The 24,300-nt window shown below is 37.7% G+C and overlaps 1 protein-coding gene across 1 annotated transcript in view; it reads right to left on the reverse strand.

The window, feature by feature from the left end:
• The window catches only part of METTL15 (methyltransferase 15, mitochondrial 12S rRNA N4-cytidine), an 87,941-nt gene that overhangs the window by 29,763 nt on the left and 33,878 nt on the right, over positions 1-24,300 (reverse strand). The window contains exon 3 of the mRNA XM_014259008.2: positions 18,986-19,122. Coding sequence (XP_014114483.2) covers positions 18,986-19,122 — 137 coding nt within the window. The remainder of the gene's footprint in view (positions 1-18,985; positions 19,123-24,300) is intronic.

Here is a 24,300-nt window from a genome sequence, read left to right on the forward strand (position 1 = left end):
ATTTGAATTTAGGAACTTGCCTGAATACATAATGATTAACACTTGAATTTAGGAACATGGTGGACCTGGCAGTGCTGGGTTAACACTTGGATTTTGAGATCTTTTCCAACCTAAGTAATCCCATAATCCTTCCTCTACCAAAAAAAAATTAAATAAAAGTTTTGGATGTGCAAATATGGCTGCATTCACAGGGAAGGGAAAGGACAATACTCTTAACACAGAGGGCTAGAAAGAAGTTAGAAGAAACAACATTAACTTCAGTGTAGTGTAGGAATAGGGATAATTGTCATTTTGACCTGTAGGCTCTACAATGTTTAGTTCAAGAATATTAAGACATTTATACCATTACATACAGTTTCCAAAGCAAAGGGAATTCAAAGAGCTTCCAGCACTGCAGATCAAAGATCACACACATGAAATCCCATCCTTATAAAAGGCTGCTGAAGGATTTACAAGCTACCTACACTGTCTAAACTTTGAGCAGGAAAGATTAAAGAATTATAAGAGCCTCTAGAAGAATGAGAATAAACTGTGGCACCAACTGAAACAATCTATATTATGTAAGTATTAGTGTAGGAAGTCTATGATGAAAATTTTGAAATGAGAATGGAAATTTTCTCACAAGTCTTGCTCAAAAAAACAAGATTTGCCTACATATAAGTGAATGCAGTCAAGTAACCTGGAGAGGACTGTGGCAAAAGGAAAAAAAAATCCCCTTGTTTCACATTCAAGAAAGTTTTGTCGCTTTCAAAGGCATTAACTATCGTTACTTAAATGTTTACTAAAGATTTATTCTTATTTGAAAGGATCACAAGGTTTAACAGAGAGAGAGACCAGAAGAAACTCTACCCGTTAGTCAGAAACCTTCAACAGGTCATAGAAATGGATGAGCTCTTCTAGTCCTGAAATATTTGAAGGTAAGTGCCTTCCTGCTGCAATGGCAATCTCCAGAATGACTTAGAAATAAGAAAAAAAAGAAAAAAGAAAAAAGAAAAAAGAAAAAAGAAAAAATGAGAAAAGAAAAAATATATTACATAATACTGACATCCCTTTCAGTGAATGTTCTTGAGCAAAAGCAATGCAGTAACATTTGATAAATTGAATAACCATTGCATTAAATAGAAAGAGGAAGGTTTAGGTTCTACATAAAACTAAAACAAAAAAAATCTTTATTTGAATTGGTTCTTTGTATTCCTTAAAAAAAAACAATTTTTTATAGTATTTAGTGCAACCAATGATATTTATTTTCACTTTATAATTTATTTTCTTTGTTCATCAGCATCAACTGCACCACAGGCTCCTGCTGCTTATTGTCCTGGTCAATTTTAAGCCCTCAGGTGACTTGTTAGCAAACAATTTGGAAATAAAAAGTGACACAAAGGCCACGTAAATCCTTATTAATTATTAATTCACTCAACCTCCAAACCACCTGCAGTACCTCCTAAAGTTGATTATGGGGCAGAAAGATGTCAGAAAGCCAAAACAATAAGAACATTCTGGCTCTAGGTAGAAGGAGCACATTCTTTTTCATAAAAACTTTTACTGAAATTGTCATTCAAGATTAAAATATCCAAAGACAAAAATGCTTTAGATATGTGTTAAACTTGTTACAAGTTGTGACTGGGTTGAGCATAGCAGATGAACCTTGTTGAGTTAGGATATGAGCTAAACCAGTAAATTAAAATTCTCTTTTCTCTTTAAATCATTTAATTCTAGAATAAAGTCAAATATAAGTATTGAATCCCCTCTTGGCTTAGGTAAGAGCATATACCAAGACCACATGCTACTTTTAGAGAGGGGCTTCACTCCCCCTCAGCAATGCTTACTAGGAATCACTGAACCTTGAACCACAACTCTTTTTTTTTTTCAAACCTTATCATAGGTAGTGAAGAAACAAACTTCTAAGATGCCATTCACTCTCTGCTTTACTTTTACATGAGAACCTCCCAAAAATCCCCCCAGTGATTCACAGAAAAAAATCTTATAATCTGTTGCTTGGAAAAATTATTTTCAACTTATGATAAAGTTGCTTATTATTTACAGTACAGGTTTTGTGTTTCATGGGTTTGTTGTTTCTTTTTTCTTTAAAGGGCATATTCAAACAGCTCCAGGTCAGTCATAATTATTAGAGGGTTTGCCAGCATTTATATTCACAATATAACCAATATTTTTAAAAAGAAACAGAAGCTAAATCCAACTTCATCTCTAACAACAAAGTTGTCAGTGACACAACTGACTTAAATTAATCTTGAGAGATTATTTTAGTAATTGATGTGCTATGCAAGTTACATTTCTCCTCTGCAGTGTATTTCAAAGACAAGCAAATAAATTACAACTTCTGTTCCTCAAAAGCAATTCAAACTTTTCAGAACTAAGAGTATCAGGAACTATATTCATTTTATAACTTAAAAATGGAATTAAATAAGAAATTAATCAGAAAGGGTCTTTCACATGCATTTATTAACAGAGAACCTGCATGCCACAGTGATGCTGGTGAAGGCTCTGAAACAGAGACCTTATCACTCCCTAAAACTGCCCAAAAGGAGGGTGTGGTAAAGTGGGGGTTAGCAGCTTCTTCTAAGCAGCAACCACTAGGATGAAAAGAAATTATCTCAAGTTATGTCAAGGAAGGCTTTTATTGGATATGAAGAATATTTTCTTCACCGAAAGTGTTGTCAAGCACCAGAACTGGCTGCTCAGGGAGGTGGTTGAGTCACCATGCCTGGAGGTGTTCAAAAGACGTGTCAATGTGGCACTTAAAACGTGGTTTAATGGTGAACTTGGCAGTGTTTGATTTAATGCTTGGAACAAATGATCTTAGAAATCTTTTGCAACCTAAATTATTCTTTTTTGCAACCTAAATGATTCTATGATTTTAACTGCCTTCTGAGAATCAGCAACCCTTCCACAAGGGAAAAAAAAGACAACAAATAGAGAAGTACATGAAAACTGGATTAATGCTGTATGTTTGCATAGTAAGAAAGTTCTAGGCCAGTTTAATATAGGACCAGAGGGAATACTTGTTGTAAACTATACAATACCCATAGCAACAAAAATAAAGAATTGGTAAAAACCTTCTGGTATAAGAAACAAATATTCCACAAATATTTGACCTCAGGTGTCACAGCTCCTGACACAGCCTCAGATTTTGGAGGAATAACAGTGAAGGGTGCATTAACAGATTCTTTTTCATGGAAGTAATACAAGCACCTAATAATAATACTTTTCAACATTGATCCTAGATCTAAGCTACTCAGTGTCACTCTGCAATCTAAGTCTTTAGGCAAAATTGCTGATGATGGCAGCAAAGGAGACAAGAAACTAAAAATCACAGGATTCAGGAGACCTCAACCTTTTTAGGGAACAGGTAAACAGGAGGCTCTCCTGACATGAGAAGCAACTCAGGACAACAGGTCAAATCCCATGAACAATTTCTGCAAAGTGCAAGGGAATCCACACCTGTATGAAAACAAAAGGCCACAGCAGCCACAGCAAGATGCCAACTTGCTTGAACAGGGAAATACAAACTATGCCAAAGAGAAGAGGGCCAAGAGGAAGAAGCAAGGAGAAATACTGAGCTGTATTGCACTGGGCTAGAATCAAGAATACCTAAATCTGTCTGAAGCAAAACCTGGAAAGGGATATGCCATGAAGACATGGAAGACTGAAGAATGACACAGGTGACCCGGTAATAAACTTCACTAAAAAGGCTGTGGCAATTAAAGTCTTTGCCTAAGTATTTACTGGTAAAATCTGCCCCAAATTCCCACTGTCACAGACTAGGAGGGAAATGGGCTACCACCACAGTACAGGAGGATGAAATGGTTACATGGAGCAGGTGGACGTGTACACAGATATGTGATCAGACGGCACATACTGAAATGTGTCAAGAAAATCAGCCAAGAGAGCTGGCTGATGTTATAAGGAAGCTCCTTTGTCAGTTTTAAGGCAACTTCCTGATGACTGTGACAAACTCAATGCCACGATAACTTCAAAAAAATGTCAAGAAGGACCTTCCAGAGAACTACAGGCTGGCAGACCTTCATTCATCATTATGGAATTTACACATGAAGTCTGCATGAAAACTATTACCCAGCCCTTGAAGAGCAAGGTGAGAACAGATAACAGATTTATTTAAGGTAAAACAATCCCGGATCAACCTCATTTACTTCTAAGACAAAGTAACTGGCTCTGTAGATAACAAGTAAACAGTATATTTATTTTAATTTTAATACAACTTTTGGGTTTTCACTTCTATTACCTTGGCAGGCAACATTAGAGCTATGAACAATTAATAGGCAAGAAGCTGGATTCAAGGTTGCAATGGATCAATGTGTGACTTGCACCTGAAAGTCTAGCAGAAGAGAGCTCCCTTCCAGAGACAAAAACCCATCCAACCTGCCAGGGGATCAAATTTTGAGTGGAAAACTCAAAATTATTCAGTAATTACAGGATTTACACTGCATCTCTGAATGCATAATTACTGCATAAACAATTTTATGTACCATAATTTTATCATGTATTTATCTACTTCTATTAAATGTGCAACACCAAATCATTGAGAAGCTTCCAGACTGGCACCCAAATACTAACATTTCTTCCTGAAGCAATGGTTAGAGATTGGGGAGAACATGACATTTTTAGTTCTGCACACTTCCATTTTTCAATGTTTAATGTCTTATTAATTATGATAATTAAAAATGGAAACATATTCCTTTGAAAGCAAGAAATTCCCCTGATTATACAATGAGATTCAGTTCTTGTTTTAAGCCATCAAGTCATTGCACAAAACGAGTATTGAGTTTTAAGTTTTTAAAATTCAATAACATTTTAAAATTCATAATTCTTGCTACAATAGATCGGAATTTATAATAAACTAGTATCTCAAATAAAGGGCTATGAAAAAAGACATCAAATTAACATCAAAAGCCTACAGAGATTTCTTTTTCACTCCATTTTTTTATCTGCAAAATATCCAAGGAAACAGAACTCAAGGTTTTCTTCAGACATAGTTTTGGTGCCCTATCCATCAAGTATGCAACCATGCAAAACAAACAAACAAATGAGACCAAGAAAACCAGTATCTTCCATGTCTGCTGCTCTATTCTGCTAAATTCCCCATCAACCCATAAAAGTCCAAATACCTGGAAAGAGCAAGAAGGAAATAAGCAGTAGATATTGTCTACCTAGACTTGAGGAAAGCTTTCAACACCCTCTCACAATATCCTCATCAGCAAACTCGGGGAGTGTGGACTGGAGGAGCAGCCCTTTCAGTGGATGGAGAAAAGGCTGACCAGCAGATCCCAGAGGGTTGTGACCAGTGGCACAGGGTCCAGCTGGAGGCCTGTCACTGCTGGTGTCCCCCAAGGTTCAATACTGGTTCCAGTATTGTTTAACTCCCTCATCAGTGACTTGGGCAAAGGGACAGATGCCCCCTCAGCAAGTTTGCTGATGACACAAAGACGGGAGAAGTGGCCAGAACCCCAGAGTGCTGTGCATCCCTTCAGAGGCACCTCGACAGGTTGGACAGAGGGACAGGGAAGAACTGTCTCAAATTCAACAAAGGGAAATAAATGCAGGGTCCTGCAGCTGGAGAGGAACAACCCCATGCACCAGTACAGGCTGAGGAGTGACCTGCTGGAAAACAGCTTGGTGGAAAAGGAGCTGGGGGTCCTGGTGGACGACAAATTGTCCATGAGCCAGCAGTGTGCCCTGTGGGCAAGAAGGCCAAGGGTGTCCTGTGGTGCATTAGGGAGAGCATTGCCAGCAGGTCCAGGCTGGTGATCCTGCCCCTCTGCTCAGCCCTGGGGAGGCACATCTGGAGTGCTGGGCCCTGTCCTGGGCTCCACAGCACAGGAGAGACGAGGAGCTCCTGGAACAGATCCAGTGGAGGGTAACAAGGGTGATGAAGGGACTGGAGCATCTCTTATGAGGATGGACTGAGGGAGCTGGGTCTGCTCAGCCTCCAGAAGAGAGGACTGAGAGGAGACCCTGCCAGTGTCTGTCAGCATTTGGAGGGAGGTGTCAGAGGATGGAGCCGGGCTCTGCCCGGTGATGTCGAAACAGGACAAAACAAAGCAATGGGCAGAAACTGATGCACAGCAAGTTCCACCAGAATATGAGTAAGAACTTCTCCCCTGTGCAGGTGGCACTGGAACAGATTGTCCAGAGAGGGTGTGGAGTCTCCTCACTGGAGAGATTTCAGAACCATCTGGACACAATCCTGTGGAATGTGCTCTGGAATGACCCTGCATGAGCAGGGAGGTTGGCAGATGACCCACTGTGGTGCCTTCCAACCTGACCTGTTCTGTGATTCTGTGGAATTTTCTATCACAAGAATGATTTGAGACTTCTCATCTACTTTGTTCTACACAGCAAATATTACAACCAGCTCAAAGTCTGGTTTTAGGACCAGTCATGTATTTTCTCATTATTACCATCCATTTTAGCTAATATTATTGTTAATCTATTTGAATGTTTGTAATGGGTTATTTAGAAGGCTAAAAAGGAAAGTATTTTGAGTTTTATTTTGGGAAATCTAAGTATTTTTCATGGCACAGGATGCTTTCCAAACAGGCAGAAGTAAGATCATTTGAAGTACATAAGTCATACACCACAACACAGAAATTCTACCTTAAGCACACTGTAAAAGTAGACCCATTTGTGGGGTTCCCCCTCAGTACCATGATAAAGAATACCACAATAGCATTAACCTTTATATTCAGCCTTTCCTTAGCTGCTGGTATTGATGTATATAATTTTAAGGATGTAAATTTCTGCATAAAAAAGTTTGACCTTACATACCCAAATTTCGTTAGCCTGAAATAAAAAGTTGCCCTTTATACTACTGAAGCATATCCAACATGGTCAGTTCACTCAACTAAAACGAGATTTGCTGCAACATAAAACTCAACAAAGTGACAGTATTGATTATTCAAAATTTCCACACATTTTTGGTCCTGCTAGTTGGAGAAGTAAAAAATTACACATTCAATTCTCTCGTGACACATAATTTTTACTTATTTGTCAAAAATTAATTTAAATTATTTATTTTTAGAATATGAAAATGTACTAGCATAATTTCATGCATTATCAGTTTTTGGCTTAAACACTACTAAATTGTGGGAGCTGAGCTGCCCAAAGACCTTGGGAAATTGGCTTGTAGTCAGCCAGACCCACACTAAATTTAGGGCAAGCAAAATTCCTGCATCACTGCTCCATGGGAGAAAGTATGTTAATAGAGTTTTCTTAGTAAGGTTCCAGTTCTAGAAAGTTCACAATTCTCTTTACTCCCATTGGTTGTGTTGTCCCTGTCATGTTTTACATAGTCCTCATCCCTGATTTCTATTGGATTCTCACCCTCAGGTTCCACCCTTTACCCCTACTCTATAAATACATCCTACCTACCCCCATTTTGGGGTCTTTGGACATGTCCCATTGTGTGGTTCAGCTTTTACTCTGCTATTTTTGACATTAAACCCTTTTCCTTTTCAGACTACTCCATCAACCTGTCCTTTTATTTAACACCAACATATATTTGGCCATCTTGGTGGCAGGTCAGACCATCACACAAAATACCAGAAGGTCCTATCTTAATATTGCACTCACTAGGTGCTAACATCCACTGAAAAGCAGATTTCAGAATGGACTGAATCCACTGAAATGCTGGATGCCACACACCACTCCAGCCATATCTAGATTGTATTGTAAGGAACCAAAACTCATTCTAATACTCAGCCAGGTGAATGAGATTTTTGTCTTGCCTTTTGCTGCTAATTACTCTGTTCATTAGGAAGAGATAGTAGTCTTGAATAAACTACTGCCTTAAACTGATAGAAGATAATGCCAGTACATGTCAGCCTAAAAGGTGGGCAGCGACAATGCAGCAGTGGATTAAACCTGCCCTGACACAGAAAAATTGGGGGTTTTAGCAGCTGGCCTCCAAGCTTTGCAAAAGCACTTCTTAGTTTTTTGGAGAGGCAAAGATGCTGGTTTTCAGGGGGAAAAAACAAAAAAGGTGGTTTCCCACAGAAGGCTTGGGGGAAAGGAGTGCTCCTTATCTTCCTCTTTCCTTTCCCAGCCAGGCAGGTGGCATAGATCTTCTTAAAGTTGAACAGCCAATCTAGATATCGTTATCAGAAAGAATTTGGTTCTGTTTTTCTAATTTATATTTAAATATTTAAATTGCAGCAGCCTCTGTTTTCTCATGACCACAGTAGGACTGACAGTATAAACAGTATCAATAATACAGATTGTGCTGCTGAGATATGACACTTATATTATTTCTTATAAATCTGTGTGTGTCAAGGCCACTTAGTAGTCAATATTGGTCTCAAACCTTTGCACCATTCAGAGGTGACAATGCCACAGGAAATTTCCATTCCAAATTACATTCTTTTTCCACTGAGGTTTTACACAGAAATTCTCTGAAATCTCTCTATCCAAATCTTTGTTTCTTGATCAAGCTAAGTTGATGAATTTATCAGGCATCCAAATACAAAGCAGCAATTAACTGCCTGATTTTGCTTTCAGTCCTTTCAATATTCTGTACAATACTTGGCACAGCTGAGTCACAAAGACTAAAATCAAATTAAAATGCAAATTATGTTTATTATCATGACAAGAAAAAAATAAAATTATGTAGTCAAAGTATTTCATTTTTATGGTCTATGTCACCTATATGCATAATCCTAATGCATCTAAGAATAACAGTATTTGAAGCCCAATGACTCAATCATTAAAATAATCTGAATTTCTCTGTACATTTTTATATTTCATAGTGAAGTGTGAAGCTCAGTTCTGATACAAAAATGTGTTTACAAATATTTTTATTTAGTTACCTGTTTTCCTTTTCATCAAAGTAGAAAAAATAAGATTATGAATCAGAGACTATCAGCTTTTTTTTGTTTCATTTAGCCACTTAGTAAATTATGTTTATCTTAATTACCAACAAGTCTTGACCTTTTCTTAGTAAGTGACAAGTATCTTTTTGTCTACACATTTATGTAATTTCCATCTTCACTGAAAACCGCTAGTGTCTTCTATCCTCAACAATTATCATCTATCTACTGATGAAATAAACTTTCGTCTGTATTTGTTTGAAACAAGAAGGGGTATTTTAATACAGTTTATGCCAGCTTGATTTGTGCAGAGAGCCTTAATGTAAATGTAAATGCCCCATTGTAAATGTGAACAAAAATTAGCTAAATATACAGCCTAGTACAAACTTGCTATGGAATATGAAAATACTATCCTCTTATCAAGACAAAAAAGATCTGTAGACAACCAGCTACCAGGTACAAAAACCTTCTGATTAGAAATTATTATATTCCCCTCCTCCTTCTCATCAGGAGGAGTTCTGTTATTATGAAAAACTAAATTTTAGAAAATATATTATCCTGTATCATTATTCTTTATGAAACACCGATTATTTTTTAAAAATCAAACTGCAAGCTCTTGTTACTGTAATGAAAATATACCCAGACCTCTACTGTTCATCTGAAAAAAAAAATGTAACTGTTTATAAAAGATATTTCTAAATATTTTTGAAACATACTTTATAAAATGCTAATAATTAGAATTTAAGTTCTACAATCATTTACATGGATTTTAGTAATGAGATGGTTACAAAAGCAATATAAAAGTCCTTAAGTCATCTAAACACCCATAAGAAACTTTATCATCAAAACCAAGAAGGAAAACTGGCTGAAAGAAAAAGCTGATGTCTCCTTAACAGATAATAGAAGTTCAAAGATTATTTCAGTATGATAATTATTTACTTGATGGGTATTGAAACATTTTTTCCTTTTAGAAAAAAAAATCTACAACCCAAACTAAGCTTCAAAGTTCAAAGCTTAATTCTTAGAAATACTCTTTGTTTGAAAGCTGTAACAGTAAACTTTAAAGATATTCTGAGCACTTTTACACCACACTGACATAGATGAATTTTAGAAAGGGTAAGAATACAATTAATATGTCTGAAACTACTACTGATTAAAGTAACACTTGATATTGCATTCCATGAAATTAAGCTAACAGGTCCTTAAAAATAAATTAAGGATCTGGACATTTGTATTTAAAAAGGAATTCAAATCACCCAGATTCAGCTCCATCTCCTTAACCAATACATAGACGGGTTTGCACTTGTTTTAGATTATTTCAGAAGCTTCTTATCCCTCTCTATCAACTTAAATGATGGTCCTCTCATTCTGTAAGGAGTTAGCATTTCAGAATATTCCGAGAAACACTGATGGAAAACTGTGATAGAAGAAAGCCAACACAGCTGGCCAACACAGCCAACAGAAATGTCTTTGTTTCTTGATCTGCATCTATGGTCTAAAAGGTGCAGCTTCTTCAGCCAGAAAGGAATTAAGGTGCTTAACCTACACTTCCATTGTCTAAGGATGTCTAAAGTTGTCTAAGATAATTCATATACATGAGTAGATGGATCATACTGACTGTGTGGTATGTCTGAAGGCATCCTGAGATCTCTTACAATGGGAATGTTTTTAATATTGTGTCACAGTTTGGCAATGGTACTCCCCGGTGTTCCAAACCACATACCAGCTGCTTACTTCCCCTTCTGCCATTCCCTCCCCCTGCAGTGGGGTGGAAAGGAGAACTGGAGGCACAAAAGATAAAATTCACAGGTTGAGATAAAAACAATTTACTGGAAACAGCAAATTAAATAAGAAAACAAACAGCAGCAGCACAATATTAATAACAGAGCATACAAGAGAGGTGAACAATTGCTCACCATGAGGAACTGAACACTATCCTGACCACCCATCCACACCCAGCACAATTGGAGGAGACACCTTCCCCCCCCAGCCCCTGCCCATGATGTGGTGTGGTACAGAATAACATCCAGGTCCTGGCCATGCCCCTCACGGCTACTGTAAAAATTAACCATCCTGGTTAACCAAGATATATTGTAAGAGAAACTGCCTAAACCAAAACTAATTTCAAAACTGATAAATGTCAGTTATCCACAAAATGCTAAACTTCATTTAATGTAGCATATATCTCTTCTAGGATCTTCCTACTAAAATAATATGATTAAGCAGTTTATTCAAGAGCACTCAGATCAAAATTACATCACTTTGATTTCCTAACTTGTAAAAGGGATGTCCTGCCTGATTTGTCTGTAAATTTTATTAAATCTAGAGAACTGATTAGTATTTAATCCTTGTCCAAATGTATCTACTGCTACAGAAAAGCTTTACTGGGAATGTCATCATAACCACAAGCCTTGAAATTAATACTATCATGTATATAAATGCCATATTGCAGCACAGTGTCATGAAATACACTTTACTACTTCTAGATCTAAACAGCGCTTAAATTATTACAATTATTATTTTAATTATAGTGCTATTATATCCCACCAGTGAGATGGGGTAATTAAGGTTCCTGTTAAAAGATTCTCTGGGGTGGATGAGGGGGCAATGAGAGGGAAGGGAAGGGAAGGGAAGGGAAGGGAAGGGAAGGGAAGGGAAGGGAAGGGAAGGGAAGGGAAGGGAAGGGAAGGGAAGGGAAGGGAAGGGAAGGGAAGGGAAGGGAAGGAAGGGAAGGGAAGGAAGGGAAGGGAAGGGAAGGGAAGGGAAGGGAAGGGAAGGGAAGGGAAGGGAAGGGAAGGGAAGGGAAGGGAAGGGAAGGGAAGGGAAGGGAAGGGAAGGGAAGGAAGGGAAGGGAAGGGAAGGGAAGGGAAAGGGAAGGGAAGGGAAGGGAAGGGAAGGGAAGGGAAGGGAAGGGAAGGGAAGGGAAGGGAAGGGAAGGGAAGGGAAGGGAAGGGAAGGGAAGGGAAAGGGAAGGGAGGGAAGGGAAGGGAAGGGAAGGGAAGGGAAGGGAAGGGAAGGGAAGGGAAGGGAAGGGAAGGGAAGGGAAGGGAAGGGAAGGGAAGGGAAGGGAAGGGAAGGGAAGGAAGGAAGGGAAGGGAAGGGAAGGGAAGGGAAGGGAAGGAAGGAAGGGAAGGGAAGGGAAGGGAAGGGAAGGGAAGGGAAGGGAAGGGAAGGGAAGGGAAGGGAAGGGAAGGGAAGGGAAGGGAAGGGAAGGGAAGGGAAGGGAAGGGAAGGGAAGGGAAGGGAAGGGATGGGAAGGGAAGGGAAGGGAAGGGAAGGGAATGGAAGGGAAGGGAAGGGAAGGGGGAAGGGAAGGGAAGGGAAGGGAAGGGAAGGGAAGGGAAGGGAAGGGAAGGGAAGGGAAGGGAAGGGAAGGGAAGGGAAGGGAAGGGAAGTTAGTTCACCACCATGGATCCAGCTACAAGACTTAATTGTTGAAATTCAGATGTGTGTTGGTTGAAATGATGGTCTCTGTTTTGATCTGTCATGGTGTGGGAAGCCCATGAAACAGAGTTCAGCAGGTTAATACATGTTCAGGTTGAGGTGGGAATGCCCAAGTACCTCCCCTGGGGGGTTGTTTCAACACTGTGGATCATGCACAGTCCTCTGATGGAATCCCACAGAAATGAATCTGGGGGTGTTTTGGTGGTCACTGATGGCCACAGATGCTGTCTGTCCCTTAACTTGGGGTGATCTTGGTTGACTGGTGATGTGTATGAGCAGTTGCTTCCTTTCCTAGTTTGCCACAGTGGGAATTTTTGTCTGGATGCATTAACCAGGATGTGCTAACCAGATCTCACCTCCACCAGGCCTGGAATTAGCGCCTTCCTGTCAAAAATTCCTCCCTTCTGTGCTTATCTCAAGTTCCTGCTGTGGTGGCTCTGTGGCTTTGACACTGTTTGAGACAGGCAACTCTACCCTTTAAGTTATTTTAAGTGCAAATGAGGACTTGTCTATTATGTAACCAGTATATGAAAAGTAAACTCAACCAATATTGGAAATGGTCTGTAGTCATCCCAACACAAAGTGGTAGAGAAACACTTTCTGAACTTGAACTTACTAGACTACAGGCTACAGGTAAAGATTTTGCAGCCCACACAATGAATCAAAATCCATTAAATCTGCAAGGAAAAGAAAATTAAGACGTGCACATACAAATCATTCAATTACCGTTTCAAACAATGTAATGTTGGAGTGAAATTTCTGTAATTATGCTATGTAGGAGAAGCCTGATACTCAAATCAGCATCAGTTAGGTTGGAAAAAACCTCTAAGATGGAGTCCAACCATTACCTCAGCACGGCCAAGTTCACCACTAAACCACGTCACAAATTCCTCCAGGCATGATGAGTTCACCACCTCATTGGTGGAATGGACAGCCCATTTCAGTGCTTGACAGCTCTTTCCATGACAAAATTTTTCCTAATATCAAATCTAAACCTCTGCTGGTGCAACTTGAGGCTCTTTACACTTGTCCTATGGTTATTACCTGGGAAAATAGACTGACACAACTTCAGACAGTTGTAGAAAGGAAGAAGGTCCTCTCTTAGTCTCCTTTTCTCTAGGCTGAACACCCCCATCTCTCTTAGCCACTCCGCATAGGACTTTCTCTCTAGATCCCTCCCCAGCTCCATCCCCTTCTCTGGACATGATTCATCACCTCATTGTCTTTCTTGTAGTGAGGGGCCCAAAACTGACCTGAGGTGCAGCTTCATCAGTGCCGAATGTGGTGGGGCAATCACTTCCCAGGTCCTGCTGACCACACAATTTCTGGATGTGCAACCAGCACCAGAGCCAAGGCTGAACACTAAGAACTCTGCCCCTTGTAAGAGGAGATCAAAGAACTACTCCCTTCCTAAGAAAATCAAAAACTGGAAGAGACTGAACTAAAAAACCTTCATGTTATTAACTACCACCACTGCTTGATCTGTCCAGCTGCTGGCAGAGTCCTAAGTGTGTTTTTGGTTTTGTTCCTTTTGCGTTTGTTTGCTTAATGTGTGGTGTTGTTGGGTGCTAGTGTTTTTGGTGTCCCACGGGTGCTTTGTGGGGGGCTTGGGTTTTCCATTGTGTACGTTTTAGAAACATTCTAAGTTCCTAATCAAAATTCCATTTTAAAAAGGGGCAGTTGTGAGGTGCCCCAGCACAGGGAGGCAAAGATTTAGTTTCAGATATGCATTGTTCAAGTGAGAGGCATGGCTTTAAAGCCAGGGAAGTGCCAACTCCATCCCTCTGCCCCAGGGGATGTGCCCTGTGAGCTCAGAAAGAGTTGTCCCACCCTGGACCCTCGTGGGGTGGCAGCCCAGGGTGTTGGGATTGCGTTTGAGCCTCTGGGGTTTCTCCCTTGCTGTGTCCCTGTTAGACTCTGACCTTAAACTGTCCCATAAAACCCAACCCCCGCTTCTGTTTGGGGCTCTCTCTCTCTGGATCTGAGTTTGTTCCTGTGTTGAATAAATGGTTTCCTGAGCAGAAGCCCATCTTGTTGGAGTCCCATGCTGGTCACCAATAACTGCAGCCTCCCTGGACATGATCCTGCAACCCCAGAGCATACAATGCACAGCTATCTATCGCGTTTTTTCTGCAAACTTTGTTTAACACTGAAAGCAAAATCCACAAGCACCCACACACCTCAAAATCACTTTAAAACTACAATAAAATGGTATTTAAATTGCATGAGGAATTCTACACTATTTATCCATACTTTCAGTTTACAATTTCTTATTCTGCTCAGAGAATTACAAAGCATGTATTTTTTCCTCTACATTGGCTTTGCATGAGTTTCTCATACTTAAAATTTTCCATGATATTGCTTAATTAATAACAGATTTCAGCCACCTCTCTACCCTCTTCCTTTCAGTGGGCGTGAAAGGGTTTACTTGTAATATATATTGCTACTGACTGAATTTTATCTTGTTCTCCTGGATTCTCAGCAGCAATTCCCAAGTTAGTGGCTTCCCCAGAAAGCACGTCAAAGGATTCCCACCCACACACTGAATATCTAACAGACCCTGACCCATTTTCTCCTTATTAAAGCAGCACTACATATTTTTAAAAATAAAAATAATAAACAGCAAAACTAAATGAATGTGAGAGCTATAGCTGGAACTCTATCCTCTTCAGATTTCTGATAAAATTGCTATCAAAAAATAGAGACACATTTAAAATACAAACATCAAATGTATTTTTCCTCAGTTTTCTCCTCCAGTGACTTATTACTGCAGCTATCTTTCAGTTAAATATATGGAGGATGTCATTTATAAGTTCTGAATATAGAAAAATTCCTTCATTTAGCCATATTTATCTCCTCTTGCCACAATATCTTTGGGCACATTTCACAGAATCACAGAATTGTTAGGGTTAGACGGACCTCTGGAGATTTAATTTATAAGTTCTGAATATACAACTTATATAGCTTAATTTAGCCATATTTATCTCCTCTTCCCACAATACCTTTGGGCATATTTCACAGAATTGTTAGGGTTGGAGGGACCTCTGGAGATCATCCAGTTCAACTGCCCTGCCAAGACAGGAAGCAGGCGTTACAGGAACTCATCCGTGCATATTTTGAATGTCTCCAGAGGGAGACTCCAAGACTTCCCTGGGCAATCTGTTGCAGTGCTCTGCCACCCTTAACATAAAGAAGTTCTTCCTCATGTTGAGGTGGAACCTTCTGTGGTTTAGTTTATCACCATTGCTCCTTGTCTGGTCACCGGCCACCACTGAAAAATCTGGCACCACCCTCCTCACACCTGCATATTTACATGCATTGATGAAATCACCTCTCAGTCTTCCCTAGACCTCACAGGCCCAGCTCCCAGTGTCTTTCCTGGGCACCTGGGCTGTTACCACAGATATCATCAGCAAAGCACCTACTAACTCCACAAATGGCCGATTGTTTTGACTCATTCACCACTAACATTTTAGTCCCTCACATAACACCCGTGTGAAACTTCATATGATTGGCGATTGCCCAGCTCTAATTTGTCCAGGTTTCTCTGCAGAGCCTCTCTGCCTTCCAGGGAATCAGCAGCTCCTTCCTGTTTTGCATCATCTGCAAAATTATTTAGTATCCTGTTGAGTCCTGCATCCAAGCCCTTCACCAAGATGCTGAAGACCAGAGGGCCGAAGATGGAGCCCTGTGGAGCCCCTCTATTGATCATTCTCCAGTCTGATGTCACCCTATTCAGTGTAGCTCCTTGTCCCCGGCCTGTGAGCCTGTTGTGCTCACACACTGCACAATGATGTGTTTATCCAGCTGTGGAATGGGCATTTTGTCCAGAGGAATATGGTAAGAGACAGAATCAAAAACTTTTCTGAATTCCAAAAAGATTACATTAAAAAACAAAGCCACATCGTCAATATCAGAACTATAGGATTTTACTATTATTGTCATCTAACCAGAATAAGCAGTAACAATTAACACATGTGGTATTCTGGTTTAAGTAGGAAAAAAATGGCAACAGAAAATTCAGTTGGAGTATGACTTTCAGTTTGCCCATTGCATTCACAGTCTCAGACAGTGGAAATCAGGTTTTAATGGTTATGGATGCACAACAGCCTCTTCCCCAACTCTGTGCAGCTACCTCCAAAGCAAATGAACCACTTCAGCAAGTCAAATAACCTCTCCCTAAATAGCAGTGCTAAACAGAATATGTGGGGAAAAACCTAGAACAGAAAAAAGTAGAGGATGTTTATCCTTCTGTATTGCAGTTGTTCAGTGAGGTACATCTAAGGCTGTGCTTCTTACAGAAGGGATAGCCCTACATTTCTCTTAGACTGCAACTGCATGCTGCCACTGCCATTTTTAAGATAGTACAACTATTTCTGTGGCTCCCTGGTCAGCCAGGCAACTGTTTAATCTGAGAATAGACCTGACCAGATACAGATGTCAACTGGATGAATTTCCTGAGCTTTTGATGCCCACACAGATTCGAATTGAACTGATGCAAGGCTTATTTTTAACACAGTGCAGAAAATAGACAATAAAATCCCATAATTTTAGACCAACTATCTTTTAATGAATACTGAAAAAAAATCCATTTATGAAAGCTCCATATCTCAGAAGTAAATCCCTTATACTCAACTGATTTGTAAGCAAACACAAGTGTTACCTGTTTATAAATTACATCCTTATACCTCCTTTCTCCTTTTAATTTGACAATGGTTTATGCAACTGACTTCCCAGGGAAACCAGATTAATAATTAGCACATACAGAACGTTCTTTTGCCATAAATTTTAACATAAACTATTGTAAGAAAAGATAATATTTATCTTATGAAAAAGGACTCACCTGTTCTTTCTAATAGCAAGGACAGGAAATGAAGGAAAACACCAGAGCAAATGAGAATATGGCTCTGTATCCTACAATACATATCCAGGTGATGCAGTCATCTTTCAATTATTGAGACTTTTCACCAACAACACTATGTTATTTAAGGGTCCACTTCATTCTAAGGATAACTTGCATCCATAAATGTAGACACCACCATCAAAAATAAGAACTAGACCTCCTTTGTCTATTAAACCATAATAAGTTACATCAACTGCTATACAAAGTTCATCTTTTCTAAACAAGCAGAAAATTATTGATGTCAATTATTGGCAGAAGAGCAGCCAGCACTTGTAAAGTCTATCTGGAAAATAAATCTATCTGGAAAATAAACTTTTCACATCCAGGTTTGCACAGGATACTTTCAGATAAATTTACATTGATTCAGACTGTTCATTGTTGTTTTATGTTGTGTGAATGTTTCTAAAAGACTGGTTTTTTTCTATGACAAAAAGAACAGAAGACTTTACAACTCCCCTGACATTTGGCAGAACGTTTGCAGGCTTAGTTTAAAAGAAAATGGACTTTCCTTGACAATATTCTTCAGAGCATTCTGTCAAAAAGAGCATTCTCTGGAGAAATAACAGTAAAGAGAGGAATTCCACAAATTTTTATGTATACATTGCATGTCACTTCAGCCCAAAAAGAACTGAAAATTTAAAGAAATATATGTAAGTGGTCTTGCAGAGTAGAAACTTAGCTATGCTATCTTGACACATGCTTGCATTTCTCCCACTGGCTCTCTGTCAAACACTCATGAAGGCAGGAATGCACAGTCTAGCCTTTTATCTTAGAAAAGTTGAGGAAGACCTTCTGCATTGCTTGAATATTACTGCTGCCTTAGAACTTTGTTTTATGTGGGAAAACATGACTGAACAACCAGGTGTTTTTTCATCCTCCTCTTCCAGATTTCTTCTTACTAGAAATAATTGCTTTTATTCATGTCAAAGCTCTTTTGAAATAATGTTTTCAACCTGACAGAGAGTATTATCTCCTCACTACCTTACCTAAATTTTTTAAGTCTTGATTACTTTGTATTATTTTATTTTGTATCTACATATTTTTACTTCTTGGTCAGATCTGAAAATTCAACTTTCTGAACAGCTCATATTCAACTCTATAAATTCCACACTTTTGCATGAATGCACTGATGTTCTGACTGGGTTCCTTCTTGAATTAAATAAAGGAACAAGAACTTTGCATAACTAAAAAAGATGTAAAAATTTGCACTTAGCAATTGTTCATTTAGGAAATTCAGCACCCTTATTTAAAAATAAAATTGAAGTATAAGCTATACACAGAAACCATAGCTTATTAAATTGTTCAGTAGTTTCTGAAGCCAGTGGCAAAACACTTAGCAAACCTAATAATGAATTACAATTATTTTGGGGTATTTTAATTAAAATATTCATAATCCATATTTAAGTTACCTAATTATTTTAAAACGTATTATTCCATCATTTTTTGTGAAATAAGTACCACAAAGATGTGTTTTTGTAGTACTCTGCAACCAGAATCATCTCAAGGCAAGCAGAACACGTGAATCTTTTTTAAATCTATTTTTAAATATAAAATTAACTACTTGATGCACACTTAAAATTAAAACTACAAAATACACATTTAACTCCAAAAACCTAAGAAGCAGCTGCATGCAAATAAACAAACTGAACTGGATCTCCTGTTCAACAGGGTACATACAGCATAGAATGCTATTCTACAATCAGGTATTAAAAACGATAGAAATACATTAAATTACGTATAAAATACCTGAGTACCAACCTTATTTCAACCATATGTAAGACAGGAGGAGACAACTTACGGGTAAGCTTCTGAAAGCTGCTGAGCTATTTTATAAGCTGTGGGATCCCTGTCTAGTGCATACACAGTGATGTTGTTGGCTTTCTCCAGAAGAGCTGTTGTGTGACCACCAGCTCCAAACGTCATATCAAGGAAGCGCTGTTGAGTGAAAACACAAACACCTTTTACCTCATAGCAGTGATAAACTGATGGTTGATTTAAAACTTATTTTTATAATTCCCCTCATGTACTAGAGGAAAATTTACCACTGCCTTTTTTGGAAGTATTTTTTGTATTTTGTGCAGAATTGCAATTATGTCAGAATAATCTTCTACCAGCCCCTCCCCCCCCTCAAAAAAAAAAAGCCAAACAAAAAACGAAGACCCACAAACAAACAAATGAAAACACCAAACCAAACAACACCAAAACAACAAAAAAATCATTGTCTCATATTTGGGAAGGGTGATAGTGACATCAGACTTGATATTGAGATAAAGTGACTGGAAAAGGCTGCTGACTCCCAGCCACCTCATGGAGGAGAATGTCTGGAGTAAACAGTTTATCTGCAAACACAGGAAACTAAGGAACTGAGCAGGTTCCAATTGGTCCCAGCTTGAGTAAGAAAGGAACAAGAAGAAAGGCAGCTGAGATGAGACTGTGGAAAGGTGAACACTGCTCTCCTGACAGCTCTGCAATTTCTGTAGATTCATTCTAGAGAGGTTTCTGTGTCAGCATCTGTATATCCAACAGGCTGACAAGGAGGCTTTGCTCCTGAGACCTTCCAAAGAAACAGTGACTTGGGACACAGCCACCTTGGATCAGGACAGGTTGGGCTACAAAATTAGTAGAACTTCATGCTGTGTCAAGTCTTCTTTCACCTATAAACGAGCAGTAGTACTTCTAGGAGCTGCCCTATTCCCCTTCTTTCTTTAGCCTAACAACATTGGTACCTGACTGATTAAAATTCAGGAACTATTTTTGTTGACAGAAATACCTGTCTCTTCACTTAGCAATGCAGTGCTTGTACAACTGCAATTCCACTTAGGAAATGCTTTCTTTTCAAATTACTAAGTATCTATCTATAATTCTACAGTCAAGGGAAAGCATACTGGAGCAGAGAAAGAAAAGGATTTTTATTGCTTTTTTTGAGAATGTATCTAAACCAAAGTACAAAACATGAATTACTCTCTGCATCTTGGTATTCCATAGGTCTTTTCTCTCAGTTGATTGAACTGACCTCTGTTGACTGGGGGAAACTCAAACTAAACTCAATAAACAAATTCTCCATTTACTTCCATATTAATATCTGCATGGGGGCTTTTTCCCACTTCTCAGATTATCCTTTATGTGAAACAGGTTTTGAAGACTACTTATCAGCTACATTCATATTAAACAGAAATTAATACGAACTAAACTTATTCTCACAAATTATACATCCCAAGGGTAAGCACCTTTTAAGTGAAATTTTTCTGTTGAACTCTTTAAAGAACTAAGATTCAACCAGAAATTGCTTTGGATAAGAACAGAAATTCAAAAGCAATGAAGACCTGAACATTTTTCAAGAAACATTTTTTAGAAAACGTAAAGACTTACATATGAAAATCCTCTAAAAAATAAAAAAAAAAAACAAACAAACACCCAAAGAAACAAAAAAAAATCACATTTAATAATAAACAGACTAATAATATAACTCTACTTGGGCTAAAAGTAAGAGCAAATGATCTTTTAAGATCTTTAGGCTGCATTATTTAACACAATTTCTTTGTGCTATACTACCATGTTTCCTAAACTTATGCTCTAGAAGCGAAAGTTTCCTACAATATTTTACAAAGTTAATGAAGGAAAGAGAATTTAGTTGGGTGATCACCCAATATTAAATTGCATAACTCATATGAAAAAATAAAGCACTGACCCAGAATTTTTTTGTAAGCAGTATCTAGAAGACAAAATTATGTTACAAAGGTCATACCATCCATGGTATATAAATGCTCCCACAATCTATTTAAGTATTCTGATTTATCTTCCACCCTAACAAAAGCAAAAGTATACTCACTGAAACCAATTTATAAACACAAAACTGAAACAGTTAAAAAACGTGTTTGTTTCTTTTACACAACTGAACATAAGAATTTAGCTAGATTGCAAACATACCTGCATATGCTGAAAATTCCAAGCATGTTCTCTCTAAGTTCTCACATGCCACTAAGATTCAGTGAAGCTCCCTTATGACAAAGATTCCAATCCATTTAGGTTTTCTTTGCATTGTACTGTTACTTCCACTACGCCCATAAAAATCCATAAAAACAACTGGCTATTGAGTGGGATATTAAACTAATTAGCTACTTTTTTATTATCTCTCTTCAATGAAAATTATTAATATAAAAATGTAATTTTTAACTCTGCATTTAGCTTAGAAACTTGCAAAAATGAATGTGAATTCTAGAAAACATACAAATCCTCCTAAATTACTTTTAAAATTTCCAGGGTATATCTGTTATGCTTTGATTTCCACTCAAGTTGTTTCCATTTCATCTTTACCAGCAATAATGTACATAAGCAATAAACAGACCTCTAACTTTTATATTCTAGTTCTGTAGGCAAATCCATTTAGAAAAATCCCTTTAGAAATATGTGGAGGAGCAACAGAAAATTAAAACCACCTTTTTCTTTTTACTGCATAAGATTAACCCACTCAGAAATGCACTCAAAAAACTTAATCACAGGAGTCCCAAGTGTGATTTAGGATTGCACTTATTCTACAGCAACACATTACAGTCAAAACCAATCTAAATTACATCATAATTCCTCTTGGAAAAAAAAAAAAAAAAAGTTTAATCAGCATGAGTCACGTCTTCATGGTTGGTTTTGGTTGTTTTGTTTTGTTTAAAAAACAAACAAATGCTCTTTTTCTTTATCATAGCTAGAAAATTAGTCTGTCTTTCCTGAAACAGACTTACGATGCTGGAAGGAAGAATCATGGAAGGTACAGGAAGCATCAGAAGAGCTACTTCTATCCTTAAAATACTTTGGAAAAATAATTTTATTCCACTTAAAATCATTAATAACGTGGATTTCCAGAAAATAGTCTTTTCCCACTAATATGTTTAACTACTTGTTTATTTCTAGTATGCCTCTTTGTCTTCTAAACATCTAGACACCTAACATGTCTTCTTTGGTCATCTCCAGAAAGTACTGAACAGATTTGATCCTTATTTCACCAACACTTCTGTATTACAGAGAATGTCCTTTGTTTCATCACATTTGAACATCAAAATATGGAAAGATAAATTAGGTACCTTTTTGCCAAATCCAGACAATTTTGCTTTATAAAGCAAAACCTCAGTAACCCTGAGGTTTTTATTTCCAGATGAATTTTTGAAGATCTTATAGCTCATTCAAGAATACTTATGTTTTAACAGTTCCACCTTTCCTCATGTGTATCTCCTTCTGTTTTCATTCATTTTAAATTTGATAAAACTTTTAGCTTGACAAGCCCCTTATACATGCTACTTATTAATACAGAAGATCTTAAAAATAAACCAAAAATAAATACTAGCAATGCAAAGCAGAGGAGATAAAGGATAGGGGTCATTGTACTGTGACATAGTGACAAACTCTCAATATTGTGACAGCACTGAAGAGCTTTAGGTCAGAATCCATGCAAGCACCTACTGTGAATGAACACATGCTCACTGAATTCCACTGCCCTTTCTGAAAGAACCAACACAGACCAAACAAACTTTTAAGCAACAGTAGACATGATATTTAATCTGAGAGCACTAGATACAGGAGGATACAGCTCTGATTCAATTCACAATCGATTCCTCATAATCTAGCCGTTCCACTCAAAAGCTACACCTTGCAGCTAGAACCTAAAAAAAAACCTATCACCTTAAGTTATCAAATAGAATCATTATGATATTAACATGACCATTTTGGAGCATTGATCAGATTTGAAATTAATCACTATAATATCCTGCTTTATAATATACTTCTTTATATATTCCATCCGTCTTTCATGTCTGAAATAAAAGATGCTTCACTTTTTTCTTCCTCTTTCTCTCTTGCCTACTAGTTTTTAATCAAATAAAATTAAATGACATTTTATCCTCCCAGTCCTATAAATACTGGAAAAGATTATTACATTAATTCTCCTGCAGTGACTCACCATTCCATTGTTATGATAGTCACATCAGAGTCCACTTGGGAATTTTATGATCAGTTTGTGACTGTATGTTTTAGAAACCATTTGGCTCTTTCATGACATACAGATAGCAACAAACAAAAATTTCACAGCTTTCATTTTACAACTAGCTCTAGTACAGTTAGAGAGACACAAAGAGTTTGAGTGTATCACTTTAGTATACAAGACTTTTTACTGAAAAGCTCTCATATAAATACCTTTTAAGCATTTCATTTTCCTATCACTGATCTATAATTCCACTATTGTTCCACATGTAATAAAGTTTACTCCACAACATTTAACAGTCTTCGTAATTGTTTTTCCTTTGCTGTGTAACAAAATGAGATTGCAGAACTTACGCAACATTGAAACTCAAAAATGGCACATAAATTCAAACTACACAATACTTATTTTAAAAAACTCACTATTCCAGTATTTTCCACTTTCCTCTTTCTTTTTTAAAGGCAGGAACTTTTTACCCTTTTTTAAGTAATCTGATCCTTTAGATGTACAACTTCATTTTCCCCTACTAACCTTAATTATTTCAAGAACTTCATCAGATGATCTTTCAAAAAATGTTTTTTCTTCGTCTCACAACCATGGTATTGTCTGAAAAAGGACTTCGACATATTGGACAACAGCTGCAAGGGACTTTGGCAAATTGTACAAAATATCTAAGACATACTGAGTTGGAATAGAGGACATGAAGATTTATGCCAAACAATCTTCTATCCTGGGTATCAGTATTTCATGAGCAATCCCTCTCTTTTCCATTGCTGACCACGTGACAAACTCCTGCCATTTACCTTTTTGTCTAGACAAACTGTCTCACCTTGTTCACACTTACATAATAAAGAAAGATCATTAATGTCATGATAAACTAGCACACATAAGGCATTTTCCTGACTCTTTCCAACACATAAAATTAATTTCTTCTAAAAACAGATTGTTATTCCGGCGAAAAGTGACCTTGTACTGCATAATTATTTAATCAATCCCCAGTCCTATTTATCCATTTTTTCTGTTTACAAAAAAAAAATTAAAAATCTAAATCATTGATAATGACCATCTTGCATGTCTTCAGCAAGTGTAATCACCTAAACCATCTTACCTCCAAGTTCTCTGATTAAAAATAAAATAAAAATCAGCCTCAA

This window comes from Pseudopodoces humilis, chromosome 7, assembly GCF_049639895.1.
Source record: "Pseudopodoces humilis isolate 2021_Gansu_Grassland_sample_001 chromosome 7, ASM4963989v1, whole genome shotgun sequence".
Taxonomy (NCBI): Eukaryota; Metazoa; Chordata; class Aves; order Passeriformes; family Paridae; genus Pseudopodoces; species Pseudopodoces humilis.